Genomic DNA, 21640 nt, shown 5'->3' on the forward strand with positions numbered 1-21640 from the left:
ACCATAAGCTTTACAATTCCACAAAAACCTTTCATAAGTCCTTTAATTTTGGAATAGTGAATCTCTTGAAATTAGCGAGGATTGATAAATTACTTGCTGAAAACTATTAAACTATTTCACTAACCTCTGTTGCCTGTAAAATCTTCAAAAAACTTGTGAAGAACAAAATCTTAAAGCACATTACCGATAATAACATGCTCTCTGAAAATCAACACCGCTTCCTTCATCATAAATTATGCGTAACTAATCTAATATAAACTTATAATATTATTTCGTCTTTCAAAGCATCTCACTAATTTATTTATGCAATCTTGATTCCGCTAAAACTTTTGAATCTCTAGCTCACAGCAGACTTATGCTAAACTTAGGATCTTTTGAAATAAACGACAAACTCCTACAATAAGTTAATTCCATTTTAGTAAACAGAAAACAATGCGTTACAATTAAAAATCCAGCTCTGTTTACGTTGGTATTCTCAATAGTGTTCCTCAAGGTTCTGTTCTCGGTCCGTTCCTCTTCATTCTTTACATAAATGATCATGCAAAACTTACTGAAATTTCTAAGATAGTTGACAATGATATTAAAATTTTTTCTATAACCTTATCACAGACTAATCTAGTTGAACTGCAGGATTGTCTACGCTTGGTATACGAGTGTTCAAACACTTGGTTACTTAAGTTAGACATTTCAAAACGCTACTTTATGCATTACGGTTAAATTCACCCTCATTACACTTAATTTTAAAAAAATAACCAAATAATAATACAATTCTTAAGAAATTCTGCTAAAGAGCATAAATTAGGAGTCATTTTTACTTCTAACCTCAAGTGGAGCCCACTATTCTAACAGTTGTCTCCAAATCCTTACAATTTTTTGGTATGCTAAAAACGAAATACACTTTCATTGATAAAAATATGGCTCTCAATCAATATGAAGTGTTTATAAGACCACACCTTAAATATGCAGAGTCTATTTGGGCTCCTTATTTAAAAACTGATATAGCCTTGGCTAAATCTGTTCAACGCAAAGCAACAAAAATGGACTTTCAGCTTGAGACATCGAGACATCTTCAATATCGCGAAAGATAAATAAGATTAAATCTACCATCACTTGAGTTTTCGCGTTAGATGGAATTATTATGGAACAATTTAATCAAAATCTTTTAACTGATTCACTCTTTTGATATAGTGATGATGGTATATGATATTTCCCAAGACTTATTAACTCTTCGTCTCGTGGTCACCATTTTGATATTCAAGTTACAGTTGGCGTTTTTATCGAGTATTTGACACAAACCAGTTAGGTAAATTTTATTTGTAGAATTGCCTCTGTGAGTATGTTCAAAACATCGTTAGAATTAAATCACCTTCTTGAGTTTTGGCGCTTCTGATACAATTTAATCAAAATCTTTAAATTAATCTTTTTGATATAGTTAATGATATATAACAAAATTAATTAACTCCTCGTCTCGTGGTCACCATTCTAAAATAAGGTGTGAGTATGTTTCAAACATGGTATTAATGATAAAACCATGTTATGGTTCAAAAGTTATCTTACTAACCGTAAACAGTTTGTTTACAATAAAGATTCCGTGTCTCATTTATTAATGAATATAACATTTGGTATTCCATAAAGATCCATACTTAGCTCCACTGACTTTTATAATATACATAAGTGATCTTTATAAATCATCAAACTTAACAACAATAAATTTTGCAGATAACCCATATTTATTTTTACATCATAAAAATATTAGTATAAGTTTTTCACTGATATGACAATGAATAAAAAAAAGTTTCTGCTTGGTTTAAACATTATTGATTATCTCTCTATATATAGGAAAAATAAATAAATATAGGGAAAAAAAACTAATGGGCACTCTTCTATCCAACTTTAGGAAAACAGAAACTGCCCCATATCATGCCGGACCTTATAATTGATAATATAATCTAAAAGAGAGAAAAAGTTACAAAGTTTCTTACATTTTACAAAAATGTTTTTTAGAGAAATCATATTGTTAATAACTCCAATAAAATTGTTAAATGCATCCGATTTCTCTATAAAGAAAAAATTTATTAAGTAAACAGCAACTAATACAATTGAAGGGCTTATTATGAAACAATGACAAGCCACACTTTTTTAAAAAACGAGTTATACATTTTTATAATCATAAATACTATACGCAAATTTTTTTTTTTTTTTTTTTTCCAATATATAATATCCATTAGTATTTTTATGATGTATAAATTTGAGAGAATAATAGGTAAGCACTGATTTTATAGATTTAAATAAAAGTCATTTTTCTCAAATTTTTGTTTTTGTGGCTTGTCATTGTTTCACAATAAGCCCTTCAATTATATTATTCATTTATACATTGTCATATAAACTACGCAAATATTATATGTGTAAGCACTCATACAACAAAGCTAAAATCTTTTTACCTTCATCAGAAACGCGCAGCTCGCGCAATAAGTTTTAAAAATCGTTTTTCTCACATGAAATAAATTTTTAAAGGAATGAATGCTTTAAATGTATATCAACGAAATTTTATACTTCATGTTTAAATGTAGAGAAAATTTGTCAACAAATGTTCTTTACATTTTAACCTTCGAATAAATAACATTCTTATTTTCCCTTTTTGCCAAAAAATCAAAGACCAAAAAATAGTCTTACAAAATTTCGATTTTTCTTCGAAACTTAACTTAGATTTATTCAAACAGAAACTTAACAAAATATATATATTTAGTTAAAAAAAATTTTTTTTAAATCGTTTTTTGTATATTGTTTTGTTTACAATCTTATTTAGCTTTTTATATTTTTTGCATAAAAGTGTATTATTTCTTTATAGATATTTTTTACCAAAAATTAGCAAATATATGCATGGTTTTCATCTTCTTGTGCAGCTGCTGTATCTAATCGGAATCGTTTTTTAATGTTTTTCAAAAGAATAAATCTGTTGAAGAAAAAGCCTTTTTTATTATTGCAAGAAATCAATGCAGCCGTGGCGCAGTGGTTCGACGCTGGCTCTATATAAGCAACATTGGTAAGCAAAGAGGCGTAAACTTAGTTGAATGTTCTTTGGCGGTTCTCTGTTACCGTGAAGATTTCTGGGAGCGTCTTAAAAAAAAAAGAAAAAAAAAAAAAGCGCAAAGTGTTGCCTGATGATATGCTCCAAAATTTCCAGTTTACTAAATCTTTTTGAAAATCTTCGACAGTGTCATTTACAAAGGTAAGTCGAACATTCCACCTCTAATTCATGAGCCTCTATTACCTCTCCCAAAGATAAGACATAACATGCCATTCCAGATAAAAAGGTTATTCCATTGTTATAAATCCAAATTACTTCGGCTTCCGTTGCTAGAGTCATTTCTTATTTAAACAGTTTTACTTGTGGTTCAGACAACATTCTCTCTTTCATTTTATCTCTGGTTCTAATTTTTAAAAACCCTGGAGAACATTCTGACCATGTCTAATAAGTCTTCTCCCTATTAATAACAAGGTCTTTGAGTCAATAATCAACAAGTTTCGATTTTTTCGTTTTACGACTGACTTGCTAACTGCTTTAACTGAAAAATTCTATCGCGCATGACATAAAACCATTTCTTTCTAACAATTTTTAATAAAACCATCCTCAAAGGACAACATTCTACATCATTTCCAGTAACTTCCAGAGTACCTAAAGGTTTTATCCTTGGTTTTGATTCGTTACTAATGATTTTCCTGATATTATATTTATCTTACTTATAAAGTAGCTCGTAAAAAATAGCATCAAATAATGTATTTTTAACCTGGTATAATTAATAGCTTTATAATTTAAAACTTATGAAACGTATATACCTCTGATCTACTTTATCAAAATGCAACACTATTAATTTTAAAATAATTTTAAATTGCATTATATAGTTAGTGTCGATAATATGTTTTGCTAATTGATAGTGCAAACATTGGCCTTTCAATTTAAGGAGAAACCATTCATCTGACGTTTTGTCAAAAAAGAAAAAAAAGAAAATAAAATCGGTGAAGCTAATTTGATAAAGAATTAAAAAAAAAAAAAATTTTTATTCGATAGTATTCCATCAATTTAGTAGTTATTCATCCAACGATGCTTATCATTCGCACAATTCACTTGCCAACACGACAAAAGCATAGCTTGTGCGCTGCCATAGTAAAATTTTAGGTTATATAAAAAAATATTTTTTTACTCAAACGCAAAATAATCCAACACAAAAAGAATAAAAATATTTTATTATAAACTTTACAAACTGCTGTTAAGTTTCATTAAAATAATAATCCATCCAATAGCAAATCAAAGTTCAAATAAAACTTCAAAACTATAGTATCTAGATTTACAGCATCATCTTCTAGAATTCGTAATTGACGAGGTTGTGGAATTTTACTAATGATAATGCTGCCTATATTGAATGACTCCTTATTAGCAAATCAACAACATGCTACCGACAAATTGAAACTACAAGATCCAATAACGACAAATTACCGACATATTACCGACAAATTGAAATTACAAGATCCAATAACGAACAAAAACAACTAAAATAAAGAAGAAAATACCAACGGCGGCATATTTAGCGTAAACTGTCCTTAAGTTCAAGTACTTTGCGTCTTTTCGATATTTTTCACTTTGAAATCGCAATTGACCAGCTCTGTCGTCCAATACTAATAAATAATTTTATAAATCATAAATAAAAAACTTAATTCTAAATATAATCATAATTTTTTAAATTAAAAAAAAATAAAAAAATTAGTCATTTAAACAAAAAAAACATTTACCTGATAAATTTTCCCCTCTTTGCAAAACTTCATCTATATTTTCTATCATGATCTTCTGAACACCTTGAAGTTCATCACTTAGACGTGTCAAATTTCTATTTCTGCTGTTGCGAGAGTCGAGAAAATTTTTACGAGACTTCTGCATATAAGTGTCTAAAGTTAAAATAATACAAAAACATTTATTAATGTATTTAAGTATAGCAAAACATTGTTGACCAACTGCTAAAGTGTGTTAAATGCGTTTTTTTGTCAACATACTTTGCATAGCTAAACAAAGAAGGCCAAGCGCAAAAGTGTGTTTTTGCCTATTTTGTGAAGCAAATAGCTATACGCAAAAGCGAAAAAAGCGTTATCATTGCGTCATATTTTTGAAAGGCAATCACATACCAATAGATATGTGCAAAAGCTTAACAAGCATTATCCACATTTTTTGGGTGCACATAACTGATAGCTTAGTAGTCAAAAATTTTAAGAACAATTTTTATTGTTTGGTAAACAAAGGCAGGTGAGACTCTTTAACCTTAAGTGAAAGCAAATTACCAAGAAAAAGAAAAACACTGATATAAACCCCCGACTTAATTATGGGTAATAGTAATTTTTCATTGATGGTAATTTTCCTATAAGTAGCATCACAATAAAAAAATACTCAGCCTTGATTTGCAAAACAGATTAACATTAGGAAAGGTATCAAGAAAATGCTTTGTTCCTCCATAATGTCATATTTAAATAAAGAGATGGCAAATAAAAACTCGTATAACTATGGACATTAGACATAAAAAAACACACACTTTTATTTAATCAAAATTAAAAACCATGATTAGTATAAACTTACCAAACTCTATGAAACAGTATGGTCTTACAGCTGTTGGAATTTGTCCACCATATTGTCGAAAAAATTCATCTTGAATATCTTCTAAGTAAGCAAAGGCACTTCGCTTAGAATAAGTACTATCCACAAGAACTAAATAGCATGCTCCATTGCTAATTGAATAACTAAACAATAAACATAACATTTCTATAGGGCTTGATGTATGCAAATATTTTGCTGAAAATGCAAAAATTTGTTAAAACAGCTGCAAATCAGAATTAAAATATTTTCTTAAAAATCATTTACTTGTATTTTAAAATCAATTGAAATATTCATTACATGAATTTCGTTTTTGAGTCTTAGAGTATTAAAGACATTAAGAAATACATTAGTAAATCTAACTTGAGTTAAAGATAATAACAATTGTAATAAAAACTAGACTTATTTATATGCAAAAAAATGATTCTTTTTCAATAAAAAAGTTGATCATTTATGTACTCAATATTGTTTCTTTCAGAAAAACACATTTTTATGTTTTGAATATTTTTTCCAAATTAACATTAACATGCTAACAGAATAAACTTAAATTCCAAACTCAAATCATTTGATTGCTGCAAGTACCTTAGATCCTAATAAATAGAAAACTTAACTGGGATGATCAATGGATAAAAGTTCATAATTCTATTAAGTAAGTACCCTATTTACTAAAGCCCTACTACTAAAGCGCCATAAACAGCATATAAATATATATACATAATATATAAACCTGTATATATATATATATATATATATATATATATATATATATATATATATATATATATATATATATATATATATATTATACTGCTGATTTAGGTGAGCAGTCTGATGTCATACTGAAATAGCCTGCTGCTGGGGGCTTCAGTACATGCATCGACTGACAAATAGCCTGACTCGCAGCAGAGTGATGGTACATCGACTGAGGGTTTGGCATGGGGCAGCAATCTTTTCATTCATTATTCTTCTTTTTTTTCTTCTTTTTCTAAAAAAAGCCATATTGAATAAGATAAGCAAAAAAAGTGAGCAAAAACTTATATAAATGCACTATATATATATATATATATATATATATATATATATATATATATATATATATAAAAGTGAGCAAAAACTTACATAAATGCACTATATATATATATATATATATATATAATATATATATATATATATATATATATATATATATATATATATATATATATATATATATATATATATATATATATATATATATATATATATATATATATATATATATATATATATATATATATATATATATTAGGGCTGTTCATGTGAACACAGGAGAAAAAAATTTTTCTCGGATTTGAATGCATAGTTGTTTATTTTGTGCCATTTGACATAGTAATTGACTGTGGAAAAAATCTTTCCAATCAGATAATGTTTAGGGGGTGCTCAATGACCATAAAGTTTTACGAAAAACGTCAAAAACGTGTAAAAAGTTCCAAAGTTCCAAAAATTTCTAGAACCTGGTTAGTTAGATTTTTTCCACTGAAATATTGTCTGAATGCGTGCTATATAGATTAATTAAAGTGCAGCAGATTAACTGTCATCAGGGCACCAGACTAAAAAATGTCTGCTAGTGTTTAAAACAACTGTGTTTATATCATTTTGTTAAAATTTGTATTCATAATTTTAATACTATTATTTAACTCAATTTAGAATTTGTTCAAACAGAATAAAAAGGTTTACAAGTATAAATATTATTTTTATTTGTAATTTCAGTTTGACAACAAATGTATTAATATTTTGATAGTACCTAACCTTAGTAACCTATTACAGAAAACTAGCATGGTAGTCTGGTAGTGTATTGTTTGTTATTAAGTGCAGATAATAATAATTTCTAATTTGAAAATATTTATTTAATTTCTTTAGTAATAATTATTATAATATATTGCTGCAGCTGCATAAACCAACAACTGAATGATAAGTTTGTATAATATGGTATTGAGTTTTGATTTTCTCATAATATTTCAGTTATCATTGAAATGGCAGTATCATCTCGTGTTGCTATCTCTACACGACTTCAAACCAAAATCTTTTTAATTGGACAACCAGAGCCAAATCTTCCAGATAAAGTTCTTCCCTTAACATCTGATGTTTTAAAAACATTTTTTTATCATCTTAATTCAACCAAAAAGTCAGTGCCTGAAAGTCTTAAAACAACTGTTGATGAACTGATTATTATTTGGAATAAAGCCCGTATTCCGACAGCATTTCATCCGAATGTAGTCTTAAAGTTGAAAACTTTAGTCCAGGAATTTAAATTAATAAAAAAAAAAAAATCCAGATTGTCAGATTCTCAGAAATTGAGAGAGAAATCATTTACAGACACCATTGGCCTACTTTTTGACATTGCCCACAAGGATGCTGAAACCATGATCAGAATTGAAGAAGATAAAGAATTTTTATTGAATCAGAGATGTCAGAGAAAAATGGTGATGTTTGGAGAGGACAAAGAACTTTCAAAATTAGAAGAAAGAAATGAAGCAAGGAAACAAGCAGAGAGAGAACGAAAGCTAAAAAAGAGCAAAGACAATCTGGTGCGAGTGCAATAGTTCCTGTTATTGAACCTTTACATGACGAAAGTTATAGTGATGACAATGATAACGATGCTGTTGATAATGACAAAATGGTTGATAGAGATTTTGAGATAGAAATCCCTGTTTATTACAGACAACAAGTCAGTAAAGCAAGTTCTTCAGGGTCAGCTGAATCAAGTTTAGCAAGTACTCCAAAACGACAATGTATCTTAGATATAATTCTTGACTCGCCTGATGTTTCATCAACATTAGACAGAATGAATCTATCTGACACAAAATTTACTATACTAGCAGCAGCAATTGCAAGGGCTGGTGGACAGAACCTCGATGATGGATCATTGTCACGTTCTACAGTCCGTAGAAAACGAACCTATCATCGATCAAATATTGAAGCCACTGTTCGAACTGAATTCTGCAATTTGGACAAACCACCATTAATCGTCCACTGGGATGGCAAACTGATGATAGATCGTACAAATTCTGCAGCCCCTAAAGCAAATGTTGACCGGCTATCTGTAGATGTGACAGGTCACAATGTTGACAAAATACTTGGAATAGCAAAACTATCAGCTGGAACTGGAGAAGCCCAAGCAAAAGCAGTTATTCATCTGCTTAATTTCTGGGACATAATTGGTGATGTTATTGGAATATAGAAACATAGTGTTTGGATCACTATTTGGACCATCATCTGGTCCCAACATACCTCTTTTCCAGAGATTTCAGCAATATTGGCCCAAAGTTAATCAAGGAAATTTTAAACCTCTGGATGACATTAGAATGAAAATACCCCTGGTGCAAGAACTACAAAATAAAGTGATTGCATTCCTCAAAGAAAACCTGCATGTTAAAATGCCAAGGGATGACTACAAAGAAATCATGGATCTCTGTCTGTTAATACTTGGAAAACTGCCTGATCAAGAAGAGAAAAATTATCATTTCAAGATCCCTGGTGCTTATCACATGGCTCGCTGGATGGCCAAGGTTATTTATTGTTTTAAGATTTATTTATTTCGTGAAGAGTTCAAGTTGACCACAAAAGAGGAAAAAAATCTCTGTGAATTTTGCTTATTTGCTAGTCTGGTTTATGTAAAATCTTGGATATCATGCACAAATGCCAGCGATGCTCCAGTTAATGACTTGTTTCTGTTTCAGCAACTTAAGCAGTTTGCAGTTGTGAATAAAACGATTTCCGAAGCAGCAGTCAAGAACTTTCAAAACCATTTGTGATACCTTTCACCAGAATTGGTCTCACTAGCTTTGTTTTCAAACAAACTTCAAACGGAAGAGAAGCAAAAAATGATTTCCAACATGAAATTTCACGGTGAGAACTGGTCTGAAAGGTTGATCAAATTAAAGAACATTGAAAGTCTAGAGAAGAAATCTCTGGACATGCTGGTGACATCAGTTTCAGCAAGTGTGTTGCGGTCAATGAAGGTTGATATTGATTTTCTGTTCAACAACGATCCAGCTACCTGGAATGATTCCCCAGAATACCAAGAAGGAAATAATTTAGTATATTCATTGAAAGTAGTAAATGATGCTGCCGAACGATCTGTGGCTTTAATGTCGATGTTTAATGAATCGATTACAAGGAATGAATCTGAAATGCAGAGGTTAATTCAGGTGGTTGAGGATCACAGAAAGCGAGTGCCAGATGCCAGAAAGTGTACTCTGAAGAGTTATAGTCCTCGCTAGCATTAACATTGCACGAACTATAACATTACGATAATTAAATGTTAATTGCTCATATGTTTTTTTGTTTATAATTCGTATTTTAATCAATGACAAAGAGTCAAAAATCCTAGTGTTTTATTTTGGAAAAATTCTGATATAACAAAAACCGCAGAACTTTAGTCGTATTGCAGTATTTTATTTCATTAATTTCTCTGCTAATAAACCAGTCTAAAGTGGATGTGGATTGTAATTTGTATTCAGAATTTAATATTTAGAGATAATTAAAACTGATCAAATCTGAAAAATCTAATAAACCGGGTTTTAGAAATTTGTGGAACTTTGTTACTTTTTCCATGTTTTTTACATTTTTCGTAAAACTTTATGGTCATTGAGCACCCCCTAAACATTATCTGATTGAAAAGATTTTTTGCACAGTTAATTACTATGTCAAATGGCACAAAATAAACAACTATACAATCAAATCTGAAAAAAAAATTTTTTTTGGACAGCCCTAATATATATATATATATATATATATATAAAAGTGAGCAAAAACTTATATAAATGTGCTATATATATATATATATATATATATATATATATATATATATATATATATATATATATATATATATATATATATATATATATATATATATATATATATATATATATATATATATATATATATATATATATATATACACATATATATAGCAAGATAGTGATTTTGAAAAAAACGCCTGAACCATATTTAACATGACTTAAATTCCTAATAAAAAACCACAGATAAATAAGTATTAAAATCATCATTAATGTTAAACTCCGAACACAAACTCCAAGTCAAAGATTATTTTTACCTTGTAGTTCTGACAAAATGTTTTAAACTTTGATAAAGTTACAAGATTCATAAGTCCAAATAAAAAAATGAATATATTACTTTAAATTCTATTTTGCAATTTCCCACCTCTGTAAAAAACTTAAAATCTTACTGAAATGTATAAGGTCCAGTTTCAATACTACAACGTAAAGGTGATCGCTCAGTTAATCTTTTGAACAAATTCTTTGCTTGGTTTTGATACTCTTGGATATTTCGACTAGACTGTAAAAATATTTTTAATTGTAAAAAATTTTATTTATGGATAAATAGTCAACTATATTAATTATAATAACTTAAATTAATTAATTTAAATTTTATAATAAATATAATTAATTATAATTGCTGAAAAATTTGTATTATTAATTAAAAAGATGATTATCAATATTCAAGAAACTATTTACCAATATTCGAGAAATTATACCTATGCTGAATATATTTTTTTCAGAGGCATTTTCTGTTCTCAAAACTACAAGTATTTTTTCTCAAGTACACACTTTAGGTTATTAGAGGAACTGCAACTTGGTATGGCATTTGACATTTAGTGGTTTCAACCAAACTTTATTGCTAGTTTGAAATCTTTCTTACATTTATTAGTATTAGAGTTAGTATATTAAGTTATACAGACCAATATATAAACTGTAAGATCATTGTTAACTAGCAAAGCTAGTTTGTATAGCAGCATTGAAGCATCCACAGAATATGTCAGCAAGTTTATATATATATAAACTTGCTGACTAAACTTACGACTTTGACTGGCAAGACATTCCATGTGTTAGCCACACAGTTGTTAAAAAAGTTATATCTGATTTGGCAGTTTTTTTTTATTTCTCTATTATACCAGATGGGATGCCCATAGCTGAGGGAATTTTACTTGGATTACTAAATCAATTTTATCCTCTTATTTAAACCTCTGAATATATTATTTGTTTTCTTTATTTGCATAAAGAAGAGAAACCATGTTTAGCACATTTTGTATAATAATTAAAAGGTTTCATTTCTTGCAGTTTTTTTACATGATGTTGAATGCTTTCAATTGCAGCAATGTCTTTTTTTGAATAAGGACACCAAGCAGTGGTAGCAAATTTTAGAAGTGAACATGGTGACAGAATCACATTTTCTACAAACTATGCCTTCAGTATTATTCCTTGTTCCATGGACTTATGATAAATCATGGTTAGTGGAGCTGCTATTCTGTTAAAGTCATAAAAATAGTGATAAAAGTGATATAGATGTACACTTTGGTATCAATGGAAAAGATATATTGGAACTGTTTATTCAGGGTATTGGCAATAGAAACTTGGTCATTATTAACTCGACCAGACATAGAACCTAATGACACGATATGGCTGCTTAAGGTCCGCTTGCTAATGAAGGCAAAAAATTTTCTTTGTCTTGGTTAAACTAAGTATTTTAAAGAAATTTGAAGGAATTTAGAACTAAATTTAAACTTTAATAACACAAACTATGTAATACTGCCAGATGCAGTGACCTTGTAATTTGTTTCCTAGAGGAGGACCTTAGATTTAGACTTATATTTAGACCTAGATTGAGATTTAGATTAGAGAACCTTTTGTCAACATTATTTTTTATTTCTTCAGCATTATCTTCAATTTTGTTTATATCGTTAATCATTGCATCTAATTTATCTGCCATAAAATTAGTTTTATCTACCATTGCAGATTCATCTACTTCATACATCATTTCAGCATTGTCTATCACTTTCCCTGGTATTTCATAAGCTTTGTCTGTCATTTCAGTATCAGCTCGATCAGCTTTGACACTGAGTTTTGATCATTTAAAAAAAACGTTTACTATGATCATTGATTTGATTTGTTTGAACTATCTTCTTCTGAATCTTCTTGAATTATTTTTTTCTGAACTATCTTCTTCTAAATCTTCTTTAATTATTTTTTTCTTCTTTAAATGTTTTTCTTAAAATCTTTAATCCTAAGAAAAAAGATTAAAAAATGCATTAAAAAAATGCCTGATGATGTAATTCAATTAAAGATGTAATTCAATGAGAAAAAAAACCATGACTTCAACAAATCTTTGAACCATTGTTAGTTTATTAACAAAACAATTTTTTTTAATATCTAAAATGATATTGCTTCATTAAATATGCAGAAGACTCACTCACCAACTGCTAACAAATTTTTAAATCTTTAAGGGTTTAATGTAATTTAATAAATTTAATACTCTTTAAGAGGTTATATATTTAGTAGATATAGCCTTAAATTTTGTTAAACTTTTTTACTAAACTTTTTTATTCGTTTTGTATTGATGATTTTATCAAATTTCATAATTGAAAGTGACAATCATTCTAAAAACAAGTAAAATGAAGCAGGAAAAAAATTATGCAAGAAATCTAAAAACAACCCTTCAACATGCCACAGCACATGTTATTTTAAAGTATTGCATTGGGTTCAGATTGAAGGTCATAGATTTTTTACATAAAATGCAATGCAATAAGCTGTATAACAGTTATTTTGTTCCTTGAAATAGTCAAACACAATATTAAAATGATATAAATCAAATCAAACATTTTCTTTAACAAAAATCCTTAACATATTGTGAAGTAACATGTAAATCTTGGTAATAATATATACAGACTACATTATATAATTAAAATAATAAGTTTGTTAACTATTTTAAAGATGATGCTTTTTTTAAGAATTGCATTACATCATAAACTCTGTGGTGATCATCTCAAAAAACTTAAATAAAAAACTTAACAATAATAAATAACAATAATAAAACCTTTCCTAAATGTGTTCAAAATACAGCTAACCTAATCTATGTAAAAAAATAATACATAAAATAAAAATTTAAATAAAATAGTATTTTCTACTTTTAAAAAATACAATTTAAAAAATTTTCAAAATTACTCAGCAGGTTGATGCTTCATATACTTGAGTTCTTGTTTAAAATTTGCTTTTGTTATTTTTCTTATTCATAAAAGTTAAACTATAACTTTTGGAAACTTTTGAAAAAGTAAAACTTTTCTTTACAAGATTTCTTTCAAAGAAAGAAAATTTTTTCCAATTTTTTTAAAAATCTGTAATCTTAATACATAATGTATCCATGAAGTTCTCTAAATTTAAAATATTTTTTAGATCAAATGAAAACTTTATTTAAAAAAATGACACCTTTACCTTTATCAACTAAATTTAATAACCAAAATCTGCCATTAAAATTTAAATACAGACTACATTATATCATTAAAATAATAAAAACAGACTACATTATATCATTAAAATAATAATTTATTATAATTTAAGCAAACATTTAACTTAAGATTAAACTAATTTAATTAAACAAATTAACTAAAGAATTTAACGACTTTATTTTTGATAACAAGAGCATTTGAAATTTTATTCATTGCAACATAAGATGTTTCCACTTTTTAATTGAGACATGCAATATTTAATTGAGACATGCAATATTTAATTGAGACATGCAATATTTCCACTTTAAGTTTAATTAGTAAAACTAGTAAAAATTAGTCAAACAACCAGATGAGCATGAAAAAGAAGATTGGTACCAAATGGTATTTTCAAGGGTCTTAGGCCCACTAAGAAAGCAGAACCAAAATTTTTCAAACAATTTTTAGATCAAATTTTCAAGTGGTTAAAGAATAACAAAGTCAAGTGGTTAAAGTATAACCCAAGCACAGGTGGGACTGACTGAATGTTGTAAGCAAGAAATAAGGTTTTTTATGCTTAACTTAAACAATTTTTAAAGTTAACTTAAAAAAGTTCTTTTGTATTTAAAAATCAAAAAAATGGTTAAGTATTTTTAGATAAAAACTTTATTTTATTTTCAACTTAATTGACTAACATGTTATAATATTAAACAAGTAATCTACACAACTAAAAAGTTCAAACAGTCAATCTAAAATAGTTAGTATTTTTTAATAATGTAGTTGGAAATTCATGATCAGGCAGGGTAGGTCTTTAGTTCTTAGTATATAAAATCAACACTTTTTAATAAACATTTAAAATAAAATAAAAACTCAATTTTACTATTTTATACAAAAATTGTGTATTAAAAATATACAGATTTTAATTGTTTTAAATTGTAATACTATAATACATTATATTATAATACAATTTATAACATTATAGTTGTTTCAGCAGTTAAAAAATAATACAACTAAAAAAAAATATTTGCAGTAAGGCTGCACCTAAACATTAAACTTTTAAAGATGTGAAAATTTTTCAGCAGTTGGTGAGTCTTCTGGATCTTATAATCTCTTAACAATTAAATGTTAAAACATCCATTTATTTAATCGCAATATGGTAATTTGTATAAATATTGCAGTTTTGAAAACAAAATGTTTGCTATAAAAGTTAATGATAAGAGAAGTATTAATACAATTAAATAACAGTTTATTTCACAAGAAGAAGTGGTTACAGATAGTGGTGTGCTGGCCCCAGGGGTTATGTGGGAATCATACATGGGCCTTAAGCTCTTTATCTTAAAAGGGCCTTTTGGAAAAAAAATTTTTTTACTGTATTCTGTGAATGATCAAACTATTTTACTATATTCTCGGAATGATCAACAAATTTTTATTCACTTTATTTATGCTTTCCCAAGATAACTTCTTTATTTATCTAATATGATGTGTTAAGCTTTGAGTACTAGTATACTAGTATTTTGTTTAGCAATATGCTAACAACAGTCTCAAAAATAATTGCAAAAAATGTTTTTTATTAGGTCATATAAATTGCTTTTTATGATTGTAATAAATTAAAGAAACCACATCATAGGCCGAATTAAGCAATTGTGACAATCAGATGGGAGTTTACAATCCTAATACTATTTAAAAGAAATTGCTATTGCTGATTTTAATAATTTTTAAAAATTTTCAATATTTTATGATTTTTTATTTAAAGTGTATATAAAAAAAAAGCGTTATGCAGAGGTAGGCCGGATGTGTATATGTTATCTGGGAAATCTATCTAGTTTTATTTTACCTCTTAGAATTGTCTGAACTATTTAGACTAAAATATTATACAAATACAAATAACAGTTAGCACTGAGCTGTTTTTGTATGTTTTTCAAAAAATCATTGCATTGTAAGCGTAGACCTATTTTATCTACTAAGCTTAAGCCTCTTTTGCATCATCGTGAAGTTCTCTTTTTTTCTTTTCTACAAATTTTACCATAGTCACTGCTCAAAGGAACTATTATCTTTAGTTTCATCATACAAAACTTATTCTTGCTAGACTCATCAATCAGCAAAACCACATTTTTACTTTATCTATACCTGCCCTAAAAACTTTTAACCATCTAGTTTTTTACCACGCAATTAAATACTGGAGCTTTCTCCAATCTTTATATTTTCCTGACTCATATAACCATCAACTTTTTATCAAAAGTCTTCTGTCAACCATTTCCTTGCTCTTTAAAACTATTCTTTGTTTTCTAGTAAATCCTAACTTAATAGTGGCTGCTTGTAACCTTGTTGGAAGTGGCTGCTTGTAACCTTGTTGGAAGCGGCTGCTTGTAACCTTGTTGGAAGTGGCTGCTTGTAACCTTGTTGGAAGTGGCTGCTTGTAACCTTGTTGGAAGTGGCTGCTTGTAACCTTGTTGGAAGTGGCTGCTTGTAACCTTGTTGGAAGTGACTGCTTGTAACCTTGTTGGAAGTGGCTGCTTGTAACCTTGTTGGAAGTGACTGCTTGTAACCTTGTTGGAAGTGACTGCTTGTAACCTTGTTGGAAGTGGCTGCTTGTAACCTTGTTGGAAGTGGCTGCTTGTAACCTTGTTGGAAGTGACTGCTTGTAACCTTGCTGAAAGTGGCTGCTTGTAACCTTGTTGGAAGTGACTGCTTGTAACCTTGTTGGAAGTGGCTGCTTGTAACCTTGTTGGAAGTGGCTGCTTGTAACCTTGTTGGAAGTGACTGCTTGTAACCTTGTTGGAAGTGGCTGCTTGTAACCTTGTTGGAAGTGACTGCTTGTAACCTTGTTGGAAGTGACTGCTTGTAACCTTGTTGGAAGTGGCTGCTTGTAACCTTGTTGGAAGTGGCTGCTTGTAACCTTGTTGGAAGTGACTGCTTGTAACCTTGTTGAAAGTGGCTGCTTGTAACCTTGTTGGAAGTGACTGCTTGTAACCTTGTTGGAAGTGGCTGCTTGTAACCTCGTTGGAAGTGGCTGCTTGTAACCTCGTTGGAAGTGGCTGCTTGTAACCTTGTTGGAAGTGACTGCTTGTAACCTTGTTGGAAGTGGCTGCTTGTAACCTCGTTGGAAGTGGCTGCTTGTAACCTCGTTGGAAGTGGCTGCTTGTAACCTTGTTGGAAGTGAACAGGAATTCGAAATTTAAAAAATAAGAGGAGTCAAAATTTTATAGTTTTTAATGACAACATTTTTTTAAATTTAATTTTTTGCATTTTGTTTTTTTTTCTATATCTTTTGTAAAACTTTAACCTTTTGCATCAATCAGATGCAAAAGGGTAAAGTTTTACAAGTTTTTATTGGTTGCAGCAGCATTATTTTAGTGTTACTGCTGCATATTCTTATATGCATATTTAGAGATATTATTAGATATAAGAAATCTTTTAAATTATTAATTGCCTTGAGAATACATATTTTTAATTAATAAAACATATTAATAAATGCAATTATATTTCATGCTAATCATAATTATGGATATTTTATAACTTAACTGATGGTGAATACCATATTGTTGAATAAATTTATTCATTACAAATGCTTCAATTTCACTTGCTGTGATGTGGCTTTTAATAAATAAACTGAGATTTGAAAATTTAAATTCAATTAAATTCACAATTTTTAGGGAAGAAAGTGATCCAGTTACTAGAGCCATCTCCAAAACAAAATATTTTTGATAAATGTAAATTTGTTTATAAACAATGTTCATTTCTTAAAAATGTATATTAAGTTCAATGAAATAAAAAATCTAGAAACAAAAGATATTTTTTTAGTTGAATCCGATGTTAACATATTTATTGATACCTTTGTCAAACAAATTCTAATAGACTACTTTTCGCTAAGACAATTACTGGAAACCAACCACTGCAGGGTTTAATACAATTTCCTCTATAGTCAACTATTTAACAAACACTGGAAATTTTCTTTAAATATTTCCAATTTAAACATAAGATTTAGACCCTTCATATTCAAATCTTATGTTTAAATTTTCTGTGCATGATTTGTACAAAAAAGCCCTTCATAAAAAATTTCATGCACATAGTTTTTAGCCAACAATATAAACCTTTAGATATCAGGTAAACCAAATTTTATTTCAGAAATTCTAATGAAAAAGATCATAATTAATATTTTTTCAAACAATTTTTCTACATTTTAAATAATTTGATTTTTTTTCATTTAAGCCTTTTAAACTCTTTTAACCATTTATTCTTTTTTCTTTTATGCTCAGTTATTACTTATTAAATACTTGCATAAATAAAAAAATATTTTTAATTATTTATTCATATCACTAAAAAAATATACTAATTCCTTCATTAAAAACCAATATTTTTTCAGTTTCATTTTTTTAAATGTTCTTTTTTTTAAATGTGTAACTTTAATTGTTTAATAAAAAATAAAAAATAATTGTTTGAATAAAATAAATAGATATAAAATATAAACAAATATAAAGAACAAATAAGCAGCTATGCCTATATTTTCATCCTCACATTTAAATTTTATAAACAAAATTTGGTAATAATAATAGCATATTATTTGGTAAGTAAAAATTTTAAGGCAATATTATTTTATCTAATATATGCTATTTCTAGTTTTGATAAGCTAAATTATATAACAGAAGAAAGCTTTTTAAAATAACTATTATAATAAAAGCTAGGAAAGCTTTTATTACTGTTTTAATAATTTTAATTGGGATTCACTAAAAACTTTTACAAGTTTGTATTAAGTATTCTTAATATATATTAATTTCAAAAACTATAATGACTAAGAATAGTTGATAGTAATAATGATGAGAAAAACAAAAAATTTTTTAGAGTTACGAGTTTCATACTTTGACAATAACCTTAACAAAGTAGATTACTCAACTTTATCAAAGTTAGTTACAATCATTTAGCTAATTATTTTTTAATAGCTAATAAAATAAAAATTAACCTGCTCATCTGAAGGTAAAGATGCAGCTAACAGCAGACCGTCAACAGTTCTAGCAATCATGGTTAAAAGAGCCATTTTTAAATTATTTAAATGTAACAATAAAATCCTATTTTATTTTACATTAAAATAAAGAAACCTTTTCTTTTTTATTTCGCTACTTATTATGAAATATAACTTTGGTTAATGTTTAAAAAGCGATGACTTGGTAAGATGTGCTTTTACCGTCAAATCTATCAAACATTTTACGAAAAAAAATTATGTAAATAGCATGATTTTTTGACTACCATGTTTGTATATATACGAAAAGTAAACGTGGAATACGCATGCGTGTTTTAATACTTCTTATCATTCTTGGAAAAATCAAACTTTCGTTTTCGATTTAAATCAAAAAATACTAAATATACGAAATTGATTAAAAACAATATAAAATGTCTTACACACACACACACACACACACACACACACACACACACACACACACACACACACACACACACACACACACACACACACACACACACACACACACACACACACACACACACACACACACACACAAACATACACACACACAGGCACACACGCACACACACACAATAAAATCTGTCATTAGGGCCCCAAAATCTTAAAAAATTTCCACAAGGTATTACTTAAAAAAAAAGCTCATTAAATTTTGAAAAAGGTCTCAAAATTCTATTGTAAATACACTATATACTCTTGCACTCTATACTTTTTGAGAGCTTTTATACTCCCCGTATGAACTCGTTTAAAAATAATTTTTTTTTTAATCACAAATATTCTATAACACAAACATATAAATATCAAAAGTTATAAATCTAAAATAATTGAAAAATCTTATATAAAGCTAAATCAATGTCTTTATTAAAAAAAACGAAAGCAAAATCTCATGTGAACAACAGTTGCTTCAAGAAAACATTCCTAATTTATCTGTGTATTTACTTTTTTCTATTAGATAAGCGCTCGCATGAGGTTACCGGAACTGTGAAGAAATTTATTTATTTAAAGATTCCATCAGATAAAGTTCTACAACGGTAAATGATTTTACAAAATATTTGCATTTAATAGACCTACAATTGCCCATAGAAATTCTGCGAATACAATGAATTCGCAATCAAATTCTCTATGATGGTTTTCATTTTTTCAGAATTAAAAATTTTACTTTTAATTCCGCTTTTACTGCTTAGATATTTATACTACGGGGTATTTGTTTTATTGTAATTCTATTTGTTATAATGTACATTGATGTAAAACAAAGCGAATGATTATGTCGTTATATGTATATTTATAACACCGTCAATTTTGTTGTCAATCGTGTTGTATTTAAATTATATATATATATATATATATATATATATATATATATATATATATATATATATATATATATATATATATATATATATATATATATATATATATATATATATATATATATATATATATATATATATATATATATATATATATATATATATATATATATATATATATATATATATATATATATATATATATATATATATATATAGGTATATCGGTAAAACAAAAGTTTTAAATTTACTTTATTGAAATCGAATTATTATATTGCAAAACGCGTATATAAAATAGCACGTTATAGTGCTTTGACTCCTAATTCGAGAGGTCGGATTTGTTTCGATTGATTTTCTTAAGTTTTGAAAATTCAAATTAGAAGTTATAACAAAGGTAAAATGTGAAAACGCAGCGTATTCTATCGAACTTAAGAGTTTTGATTCAACTTTGTTTTGGTATTGAAAAGTTAAACTAAAACATTTATTAAAATTTGCTTATAACCTGTTATTTGAAAATCTTAGTTTAAACCTCCGGCTCCGATAAACCTCCGATACACCTTCGTTACATCCCTAATATATATATATATATATATATATATATATATATATATATATATATATATATATATATATATATATATATATATATATATATATGTATATATATATATATATATATATATATATATATTATCATTTTTTTTTTTTTTTATTTTTTTTAGGTGCCCAAGAAATCCTTACGGTCTTATCACAGAGCACCGCCCATGAGCATTTAATTGGAAGTTCACGCATACTTCCTAACTGATGTCGCAAAACTTGCCCAGAGGTGGAGTTGAACCACCGATCCTTTGTTTCTGAGGCAAGTGCGCTACCACTGCGCCACGGTTGCTCCTAACTAACTTACTTATACTATCTTTACTAACTTTACAATCTTAAACTAAATTTAAATTTATCAATAGATTTTAAATTTCATAGAAAAGTATAGTAAATTAAAAAGTAATGACCATGTTAAATTTACAACTCCCTAATTGGAGGGGGGGGGGGTGGAAAATTTGCATGGACATAACTTTTATAATTTACCATATTTTTATACCATAGTTAAACTGCCACAAAAGTAATATATGATCTTTAGAAGACCTTCAGTAATTTCAAACAATGTGTTTTACACATGTACAGTGTTAAGGCATCAATTCTGCTTGACAAATGAGTATCACTCAATGGTTTAATACTCAAAGATGGTGAATGATAATTCAGTTTATGTCATCGGCGTGTAGATGCAGCAAAGAATAACTAAACCATTAATAACGAAATTTTTTTAGCTTCATCAGAACGTGGCTTCGTTAATGGTACAAAAACCAAAAAGTTTTTTCTTTTACTTGTCCACAAACCTTATTATCATTTTTATTTGTTCTATGCGGTTATCATCTGATGTGTAATCATAAATAATAAAAAAA

At 27.9% G+C, this 21640-nt stretch overlaps 1 protein-coding gene across 1 annotated transcript; it reads right to left on the bottom strand.

Annotated features, from left to right (window-relative positions):
- Positions 1-4476: 4476 nt before the first annotated feature.
- Positions 4477-19163, bottom strand: LOC100198441 (vesicle-trafficking protein SEC22b). The gene is made up of 5 exons (XM_065790658.1): positions 18856-19163; positions 10869-10978; positions 5621-5781; positions 4789-4941; positions 4477-4674 (listed from the first exon to the last, which is right to left on the bottom strand). The coding sequence occupies exons 1-5, from the start codon at positions 18928-18930 to the stop codon at positions 4520-4522; spliced, it is 654 nt and encodes a 217-aa protein (XP_065646730.1). The 5' UTR covers positions 18931-19163; the 3' UTR covers positions 4477-4519.
- Between the last annotated feature and the right edge of the window lie 2477 nt (positions 19164-21640).

The sequence above is a fragment of the Hydra vulgaris genome, chromosome 02 (genome assembly GCF_038396675.1).
Source record: "Hydra vulgaris chromosome 02, alternate assembly HydraT2T_AEP".
Classification (NCBI taxonomy): domain Eukaryota; kingdom Metazoa; phylum Cnidaria; class Hydrozoa; order Anthoathecata; family Hydridae; genus Hydra; species Hydra vulgaris.